General features: G+C 45.3%; 1 protein-coding gene across 1 annotated transcript; it reads left to right on the top strand.

Moving 5' to 3' along the window:
- Positions 1-3,583: 3,583 nt before the first annotated feature.
- LOC103724365 (low-temperature-induced cysteine proteinase-like) lies at positions 3,584-6,836 on the top strand. Its single transcript, XM_008815595.4, has 5 exons — positions 3,584-4,130; positions 4,620-4,855; positions 4,947-5,087; positions 5,920-6,369; positions 6,490-6,836. Exons 1-5 carry the CDS (start codon positions 3,647-3,649, stop codon positions 6,586-6,588), a joined length of 1,410 nt encoding a protein of 469 aa, XP_008813817.1. The 5' UTR covers positions 3,584-3,646; the 3' UTR covers positions 6,589-6,836.
- Positions 6,837-10,795: the final 3,959 nt, after the last annotated feature.

Here is a 10,795-nt window from a genome sequence, read left to right as displayed (position 1 = left end):
GATGACCTAGAACAAATTTAGTTAGTTCCATACCAAAATTGTGTTTCCAGACTTAGGATAAATCAGCTATAAGTCGATGCCAAATAGACATAATCCATGCCAGGAATGTGAATTTAACTACAAACAAGACTCTTTGTCAAATAGAAACGATGTATAGATTTTAACAACCTTCAAATAGAGAAAGACGATTTCATCTATGCAACGGCAGTTAGAACATAAATCCAGTAAATTGACGTGCTATCTCCAATAAGATCAAGAACACAACAAAGTACATAATGACGGCGACATCTAATGCTCTCAATTTATCAATAATCGACTTGATTAGAATCTTAACGGTCAATAGTAAATAAGGGCCCCCGAGAACGGTGAAGATTAGGAGAAGAGAGGCTGGTCCACCGGAGGAGTCGGCTACCAGTCTACAACTTTATGATTCAGTCTTTCTTTATTTGAAAAAACGCACGACCCTTCACGCTAGACAGCCGATTGTGCCACGTGGAATCCACGACAATTCCGCCGAGATTCCAACCGCCGATTCCCAACCTCATCTACGAATCACGCAATTTCGAATTTCAAAATAGAAAAATGAGATAAAAGAATAAAGATATCCGGTTTCGGGACACGTGAAAGGATAAGAAAATTTATAGGCGAGATTACCGTGGCAGCAGTACCGACGGTGGCTATGCTATCCGGGATAAAGCATTATAATTTATACGCGGTTATCCTTATGCTGCCTATCAACATCGAACCTTGCCTTGTTTTTTTTTTATAAAAAAAATACTCGGTCCATCCCGTCAACCAGCTGGTGCTCGCCAGCCACCACCTGCAATAACGAAAGACTCGCCGTGATCTCCATTTCCAACGTCCTCCGATTCGCCAAGGCATTTCTTTACTAAAGAAAGACTCTGCTGTATACCGGAAAAGAAAAAGAAAGACTCTGTTCCCTTGCGTCAACCAAATGCCGTCGGCCACGTATTATCCACGGGAGAATCCCGGCTTTCCAATCTCCTCGAGAATCACGCATTATTGACGTTAAAATTATACTTACTGTTTTAGAAAAAAGTTTGAGAAGACGAGATCACTGTCACTTACCTTTTGCAGATGATTGTCTGCTTCTGGCCAGAACGAGGGTGAGGGATGCGCGAGCCCTCCAGAGGGTGTTCATGGAGTATTGTACGGCGTCTGGGCAGAGAATCAATCGCCAGAAGTCATCCATACATTTCAGTCCGAGCACGGAGCGGAGGGTCAGACGGGAGATCAGGACGATATTGGAGATGCGAGAGCAGGAGGGGGCACTGGACTACCTTGGTGTCCCCATCACAGGGAGGAGAATGCGGATGACGGAGTGCTCCACTTTGATACAGAGGGTGCAGAGCAGGCTCGAGGGTTGGAGAGCCTCGTCACTCTCTATGATGGGCAGGTTGACGCTCATTAGGTCAGTTCTCTGCTCCATGCCTGTCTATATTATGGCCCATACTAGTGTGCCGAAGATGGTGCTGGTGGGGATAGAGCGGCTTATGCGTAGTTTCCTGTGGAGCTTCTCTGGGAGGGGCTATGGGGTACACTTGGTGGCCTGGGAGAGAGTATGCCTTCCTCTGAGGGAGGGTGGTTTGGGGGTGCGGTCTCTGCTGGCGAGGCGGGAGGCACTCCTGGCGCGACGTGCAGTGCAGACTGTTCTGGAGCTACATGGTTTCTGGTGTCAGGTCATGATAGCGAGATACGGTCGGCCAGGCTCAACTGGGTAGGTGGTGGGCGGCCGGAGGGCATCTTTCATGTGGCGTGAGGTTGGGAGGTATATACCTACAGCACTGGCACATACTAGGTGGTTGATTGGCGATGGATGGAGCGTTGATGTGATGGAGGACCCTTGGGTAGATGCACTTCCGCTGAGGCTGTGGCCGACGATGATCAGTGACGAGGGGCCTGTGGGGCTCCAAGTGCACGACCTGCTTATGCCTGGGGAGGCAGAGTGGGATGTTGACAGGTTGGGCCAGTTTTTCGGAGAGCACTTAGCAGAGCGGATTCGAGCCCTCCCCATCCCGGGATCGGCAGGTCCAGATATTAGGGTTTGGAGCACCACTTGTAGGGCTAGAGTTAAGGTTGGTGATATCGCTCGGGTTCTTCAGCAGGAGTCAGACCTGGGTAGGGACTGTGGCTGGATATGGAGGTTTGGACTACACCAGAGGGTTGCATTATTCCTCTGGAAGGTAGCATGGGATCGTCTGCCACGAGCTTGGAGCTGAGTCGTCGTGGAGTTAGCATTCCTCCTTTGTGCCAGTATTGTGAGGCAGATGAGTCAGTGGATCATGCACTATTCCAGTGTGTCTGGGCGAGGGGGACTTGGAGGTTATCCGGGATTCAGGAGGCAGTCTGGAGCCGGAGGGATAGTTTTCTGGAGGAGGTCCGGCGTTGTTCCATCTCCACCGAGATGAGGTCTGTGGCTATTAGGGCGTCCTGCACAGCTTACCAGGTATAGATGGCCAGGAACGCCCGTGTTTTTAGCGAGCCTAGCCTGTCCCCACGATTTGTGATGGAGCGGGATCAGGCTCAAACAGTAGAGTTTCTTTCTGTAGATCTGGATCATAGACCTTTGGCAGCTCGGGACATCTGGGGCCCTCATTCTGCTTCGGCAGCTACTCACACGGTGTTTTTCACCTGGGAGCCCCCACCCCTAAGCTTCCTCAAGGTCAATTTTGATGGCTCAGTCTTGGATGGAGGCAGGAGAGGAGGAGCAGGTTTTGTTATTAGGGGCCCGAGCTCCAGCATGGTGGCAGCAGGGGGTTGTCAGATCTTCGATACCTCAGTCCCAGGGGCAGAGCTGCGGGCGGCTTGGATGGGATTACTGTATGCACGACAGGTACTTCAGGCGAGCTCCATTCTTCTGGAGGGTGACTCAGCCACAGTGATTAGATGGGTCCGGAAGGGCCCTCACAGTGATGGAGGAGTTCACCCGTTACTCCATGATATATGGTTGATGAGGGAGGGGCTTACTTTTCAGGTTATGCATGTATATCGTGAGGCGAATGGGGCGGCAGACTGGTGGCGGCGTATGTTGCGAGCCACTCAGGAGGCACCTTTTGGGTTGGTGGGGTTGATGTGCCCGGAGCATTTCGGAACCTTTTGTTCGCAGATTCTGTTGGATGTATTCGTATTCGAGTAGTATGAATTGTCCGTTTTAGCAAAAAAAAAAAAAAAAAAAAACCGAAATCACTGTGGATTAATTTATCTGACGTAAACGACATGGTAGAATGCTAAAGTACGTTGACCGGTCAAAGAGAAGACTTGAGTTAGTTTGTGCGATGAGTGGAGGAGAAACGATTCCCCCGCTCCTCCCCGCGATGAAAGGTGGCTTTGGTTGGCCCACCTCCTTCCATCTCCAATTCCAAGTAACCCCACTTATTCCAATTATCCCACTTCTCGATAACCACATGCGATAGGTCACCGCCTTTAATTATTATTCCCACAGACTAATTATTTAGGATGAGTAATAAAAAATAGATAAAGGTAAATTTTTTTCGAGTTTTTACGCAACTCCCATAGCTAGATCTCCCCTTCTCCGCCTATAAAAGCCCGCCGGGCCCCTTGCGCCGAAGAGGAAAAGTCCCAGCTTTCCCCTTCCTTCTCTTCTCCTACCCTTTGATCTACGGGTATGGGTTCGAAGGCCACCATGGCGGCGGCGCTCCTCCTCTTGTGCCTGTCGGCGGCTGCGTCCGCCGCGCCGGATATGTCGATCATCAGCTACGACGAGACCCACGGCGTGCGGGGGCTGGAGCGGAGCGAGGAGGATATGCGGCTCCTCTACGAGGGGTGGCTCGCGAAGCACGGACGGGCGTACAACGCGCTCGGGGAGAAGGAGCGGAGGTTCGAGATCTTCAAAGACAACGTCCGCTTCATCGACGCCCACAACGCCGACGCCGGCCACCACTCTTTCCGCCTCGGCCTCAACCGCTTCGCCGACATGACCAACGAGGAGTACCGCGCCGTCTACCTCGGCACCCGCCCCGCTGGCCACCGCCGGAGGGCCCGTGTCGGGAGCGACCGCTACCGTTACGACGCCGGGGACGTTCTGCCGGAGTCCGTCGATTGGAGGGTCAAGGGTGCCGTCGCCGCCGTCAAGGACCAGGGCAGTTGCGGTTAGTTATCCCCCGTCTCTTCCCTTTCTTCCGGCCAAAGTAAAATAAAATCACTATTTTACCCTTGTCTGGGATACGGGTTGACTTTTAGCTGCACCCACCGTTTCAATGGTGTTTTGATCTCTTGACCGCCCTCTCTTTTTTCCTTTTCTCTGGTGTCTCTTTCTCTCGGATCCTCGGGTCCAAGTCGATGGTGCACGATAGCTACTTGTGTTCCAGAGGAACAGTAATCAGTAGCAGTCTTCGTATTAGTCGCCGGATTTCTTGAATCTATGTTAAATCATATGCCGAATTTAATTGGCGCATAAAAATTTCTGTTCCGATGTAGCCTAAACGCCCGTTAAACGGACGGATACGGGTCCGCGTAGGTTCTATGCGGGCGCTGCCCTCCATTTGCTAAGCTAGTGGTTAAGGTTTGAAACCTGTAATCCATTATCGGGATGTGGAAACAATTGGATTCTGATGGATGAAGCATTTGTGGTGATGAAGGGAGTTGCTGGGCGTTCTCGACCGTTGCTGCGGTGGAAGGGATCAGCAAGATCGTGACAGGGGATCTGATATCCCTTTCCGAGCAGGAGCTGGTGGACTGCGACAACGCCTACAACCAGGGCTGCAACGGAGGCCTCATGGACTATGCCTTCGAGTTCATCATCAACAATGGTGGTATCGACACCGAGGAGGACTACCCCTACACGGCTCATGATGGCAAGTGCGACCAGTACAGGGTGCGTTTTTCGGTCATTTTTCTGCAGGAATGTGTTTGCTGCTTTGGAGTTTTGCTTGTGATTGGTTTCTTTCTTTGCTTCTTCCTTGCAGAAGAACGCTAAGGTTGTCTCCATTGATGGGTACGAAGATGTTCCTGTGAATGATGAGAAGGCCCTGCAGAAGGCTGTCGCAAACCAGCCTGTCAGCGTCGCTATTGAAGCTGGCGGCCGGGAGTTCCAGCTATACCACTCGGTGAGGTTTTTGTTGCATCGCATGATAAGTTTGGTTGGAATGATCTTAATACTATCATTTTATTGAGTCTTATTTGAATGGAACCTTCCCTGTTATGATTTAGCCTCACCATTCTGGTGGTGGGCCCTAGAATGATTTTTAGATAATCATGGAATTCGTAATTATGAAGTCAGGCATCTCTTATGTTGGAGGGCTTTGATTAGGTACTTGTTGGATTGTTTTGCTCTGGAAATTATATCTGAAATCGAGAACTAAATCATATGTAGGAATCCAATGCTAACCTTACATTTGGTTTTCTTTGAATGCATAAAGTGGTTTGTGCCTCTTATCAGAATCTGTTGATATCTAATGCAATTGCAAAGCTCCTTTTCTGTTAGTTTTATGGGATACATCAAGATTTGCTTTGTGGTGGCTGTTAACTTTTCATGGCGTATCGATATCTCTTGATATGGAAACTCCGTTCCTCGGCTTAAGAGCTTTAATAGGTCCTCTTTGGAGGTTTCTGGCTTTTTTCTAGGCGGGAATTACATCAAAAAAGTAACTTAAAACTGATTTGCAGTGCTCGGGGATGACCAGGATGAGGCGCGAGATATAGATTCTTTTTTTTATCTTCATATTAAGAGTTCTGGCAGAGTTCTTGAAACTTCGCAACTCAAACAACTGATGATGCAAGTCATTTGGCTTAAGTCATTTCCATTTGATTAGTTACTGTTGATGGTTTAAAATGTACTACACTAGGGTACAGTTATGTCCATCAGATCCAAATAATTTTTGTGTAAGAAACTATGAAAGGACATTAGCAGTTTAACCTTGTTTTTTTGTTTATTTCTAGGGAATTTTCAACGGAAGATGTGGGACTGATCTTGACCATGGTGTTGTTGCTGTTGGCTATGGCACCGAGAATGGCAAGGACTACTGGATTGTCAGGAACTCATGGGGTGGTGACTGGGGAGAGTCTGGGTATATCAGGATGGAGCGCAATGTCAACATATCCACCGGCAAGTGCGGGATCACCATGGAGCCTTCTTACCCTACTAAGAAGGGCCAGAACCCACCCAAGCCTGCTCCTTCCCCTCCTTCTCCTGTGAATCCCCCAACTGTTTGCGACAAATACTATTCCTGCCCCTCCGGCACCACCTGCTGCTGCGTCTATGAGTATGGACGCTCCTGCTTTGCCTGGGGGTGCTGCCCTCTTGAGGGTGCCACCTGCTGTGAGGATCACTACAGCTGCTGCCCTCATGATTACCCAGTTTGCAATGTGAAGGCTGGAACTTGTCAGCTGGTATATATATCTCTTCTTGACAAAATCTTAATGCGAAATCACTTGTTGATTTCATATCCTGATATTATTCTGGATTTTGTTTGTTTATCTAATTGTGTGTTGCTTGATGTGAGTAAACAGAGCAAGGACAATCCACTTGGAGTGAAGGCTCTGGCTCGCGCCCCTGCTAAACCTCATTGGGCATTCTCGGGTGCTGAAGGCAAGAAGATCAATGCATGAGAGAAATTCATTGAATTGTTGGTGAGGAGAGAATGAAGGATATATCGGAAATACCACGCCCTTCCTCTCCTTTATGAAACCTGAATTACACAGCTTGTTGCTGACTTGGTTATGAGCAGAACTGTACATAGTTATGAATTTCAGAAGTCAGATGAATCAAACGATGCTCAACTTTGTTTCTTATAAAATTTGATGGTATTGATTTGCTTTCCATGCAGATGAGTTAATTAATTAAACTCCTTTAACAATTACCCATTTGCTCATGTGCCTACTTCAGTGTTCACGAAGTTAATTATCAACTGGGCAGATTTCTTAAACCATGCAGTTACCTTGATCAAAGTAGGTCTCCTTGCCTCTTATTTCTTGTGTGTTCGCTTGGCGTATAGATTGGTGCTTTGGCTTATCAGAGTTTAGAATGCACTGTTGATCATAACTTGTGTCTGTATTTGTCCAACTCTTCCATCATTGCTACGTATGGCTTGTTCTAATTGGTGTTGTATTGAAACATTATCAGCAAAGAGTGCCAACACAAAACTCATTTGAGCCAGATCTCTCTCTTTCTGCTCCATAAGACTTGCATTTAAAATTGCCAGTAGTTTGCGTGATGAAACAACAATTTTTGCTGTGTATTTATGTCCGTTTTTAGACTCCAGGTCCCCATGCAAAACAGATTCTGAAACGTTGGGCATGGGAAGAGACCCTTGGGAAGAGTGAAGAGACTTGGAGCCGGTAGAGTACAGAGAGTGCTATGCTATTGGACCTTAATCCCCTTGGTATCTTGTGCATGCTGAATGTCAATAAAATATAGCAGAAATTCTCTTGGCACCGTTCCTTCAAACCTAATCCCCTCCTCCCTCAATTACGACCGCAATATTGTTCGCATTTTCTTCTCATTCTATTAAAACATGATCCTGCTTATAACTGAAAAAAGAGGAAAATCTGGAAAACTATTATAAGTTTCTGAACTCTGAAACGTGAGCACCAGAACTAAATTTTTATTCTGTATGGATCAATATATATGTTGTTTACGAGATTGAGACCGTAGACTGTTGTGAGAAATAAGCTCTCTCTGATTGACTGTTACAACAATAATGCATTTAAAGTTTAAATATCCAGTGGATTGTTTGGGTTGAAGTTACCGTTTGTTGCACATCTGAAGAGGTTGAAACAGCAACTAGTTGTTGGCTGAAACAACAGTTGATTGTTGGCTGGTTTTTTTAAGATTTATTGGAGACAGATTACCTTGAACCAAGCTTATCCCAACGTCATGCCTCTCTTTGGATGGGTGTTTGTTCCCATTTTCAAGCCTTCATCTTATCATTCCATGTTACGTGGCTTGAGATCGGATGGTTTTTCGCTAATACCCTCCATCAAGATGTGTCGGGGCGTGAGACACAGCTTGTCGCAAAGATGGTGAAGGGCGGCTTTGGGGTGAGGTTTGGTGAAGATATCAGCAAGTTATTCCGACATGGCATGTGACAATTTGACCAAGAGCAACCCGTTCCCGAACAAAGTGATAATCTAGCTCAATGTGTTTGCTTCTAGCATGAAAAACCAGATTAATTGTCATATAGAGAGCACTCAGGTTGTTACAAAAAAAAATGGAGAAGTGCGTCGAGGAACACGCAAGTCACGCAAGATGAGGGTGAGCCACATGAGTTCTGCAGTGGTATGAGCCATGGATCTATATTATGCTTCCGTGCTGGATTTGGACACAATATTCTGCTTCTTGGCACACCAGGAGATGAGATTACGGCCAAGGAACGTGCAAAATCCAGTGGTAAATCGTCTTGGGTTAGGACATCCTGCCTAATCTGCATTAGAGAAGGCAAAGAGATCAAGTGTAGAGTGTGAGCTAAAGTTTAATCCAAGATCTAACGTCCCTTTTACATATCGTAAAATACGTCGAACCATTTTTAAGTGGGAGTAGCAGGGAGCATGCATGAATTGTGACACAAAATTAATGCTAAATGCTAAATCTGGTCGAGTGAGTGAGAGATATTGTAGAGATCCAACTAAACCACGGAAGAAACTTGGATCTTCAAGCGGTGTGTCATCCTTGAGACCACTAGTTTTGCTCTCCATTGGTGTTCCAGAATTGTGAAAGCATAGTAAGTTTGGATAGGTGAAGACCGTCTGAAGTAGAAATGGCTTCCATTCCAAGAAAGTGATGAAGTGTGCTGAGGTCTTTTATGGCAAATTCTTTATTTAGAACTGCAATGAACTTAGTTAGCAAATCGAGGCTGGATCCTGTAACTAACATATCGTCAACATAAAGAAGGAGGATTAGTATTCCATGAGATGAGTGACAAATGAATAAGGATGGATCAATTAGACTACAAAAGAAACGAGACTGCAAAAGAAATGAACTGAATCGATCAAACCATGCTCTTGGAGCCTGTTTTAGGCCATCAAGAGCATGTTCAAGTTTGCACATATGGTTGGGATAGGCGGGATCTATCATTCCAGGTGGTTGAACCATGTATATATCCTCTGTGATTTGACCGTGGAGGAAGGCATTCTTTACATCTAGTTGACGTATTTCCCAATGACAAACCAGTGCAAGGCTGATGACTAGTCGAATGGTGCCTGGTTTGATCACAAGAGAGAATGTTTTGGAGTAATCTACGCCATCAACTTGATGATACTCTTTAGCTACAAGACGAACTTTCAACCTTTCAAGGGAACATCAGCTTTTAGCTATGGTTTAAAGACCCATTTTGCACCTATCACATGCATGTCTGCTGTGCGACGAACTAATCTCCACATTTTGTTGTGATGTAAAGCATCCAACTCTTCTACCATTGCAGCTCGCCATCCAGGGTGTTGGAGTGTTGTTTTGACTGTTTTGGGATCCTGTGGAATATCATGTCGGGTTACAATGAGTGCATACTTGGGATTTGGTTTTACAATACCATCTTTGAGTCTCGTGATCATGGGATGTGTGGAAGCAGCTGAAGTTAGTTGCTCGGGTGCAAGATGAAGGGATTTCGAAGGTGGTTCAGGTGCTGCAGTAACAACATCCTGATGCTGTTCTTGCCGATCAGTAGGTGAAGTACGGACCATGTCTACATGCTCTTCAGAAGTTGTGGATAGGCTGGAAATATCGCTAGCAGCTATTGAAGGTGTATTACTTACAGAAGAAATAATTCGAGCTGGTTGATAAGGAGTTCTGGAGACATTGATATCACTCAGAGGTATATAAGATGGGCTGTCTAGGTGTGATATATCTTGCAAAGATGAGCAACCATTATTGTGAGTGTTATGCAAAACAATCCATTCGTTGAATTCAGATATTGGTAGTGGGAGGGGATGGAGAGGAATTTGTTGAGTTGTTGTTCGATATGGGAAGATATTCTTAGCGAACACAACATGTTGTGAAATCAGAAATTTTCGTGTAGGGGGGTGATAGCATTTGTAACCTTTATAGTTGTCACTGTAACCTTCAAAGACACAAGTGATTGTTTTAGGATTAAACTTGTTTTTCTTATTTTCCAAGTATAAGGGTAGCATCGTGAGCCGAAGACCCTTATATTGGAATAATCAGGATGCCGTTTATTAAACTTGAAGTAAGGAGTGTGGAACTCAATCGCGGAGCAAGATAATCTATTTATTAAGAACATTGTTGTATGAAAAGCTTACACCCAAAATTACTTAGGTACACCACTGTGAAAAAACATGGTCATGCCAAGTTCTCTTATCACTCGGTGTCTTCGTTCAACTGAGCCTGTCTGTTGAGGAGTATTTGGACATGAGATTTGATGTAATATCCCTTCGTTTTTGAAATGTGAAATTAGTGTTGCATTTATAAATTCTCCTCCTCCATCTGAATGAAATATTTTTATTTTCTTGTCAAACTGCCTACAGACATAACGCTCAAAAGCCAAATAAGCAGAAGAAAAATCAAATTTGAGGTGTAGAGGAATTAACCAACAGTATTTAAAGTAATCATCGACAATACAAGCATAATACAAAAAATTTTCAATTGATAACTCTGGAGCTAGATGTTGGAAACCCTAGTAGTCGCATGCATATATTTTTCTAAATTTTACAGCGGAAGCATGAATTAAACTATTTAATTTCTATGCATGCTAAAGATCATATCTCTACAACAAAAATAGATCCAAAAATTTAAACATTTATCCTAAACAAGTATGCATAATTCTATGTCTAACATGTAGTCATGCAGAATTTTAGCAATCTAGTT

This window comes from Phoenix dactylifera, chromosome 1, assembly GCF_009389715.1.
Source record: "Phoenix dactylifera cultivar Barhee BC4 chromosome 1, palm_55x_up_171113_PBpolish2nd_filt_p, whole genome shotgun sequence".
Lineage (NCBI taxonomy): Eukaryota > Viridiplantae > Streptophyta > Magnoliopsida > Arecales > Arecaceae > Phoenix > Phoenix dactylifera.
Note: the sequence above shows the minus strand (reverse complement) of the source record. Positions and strands in the feature narration are given on the sequence as shown.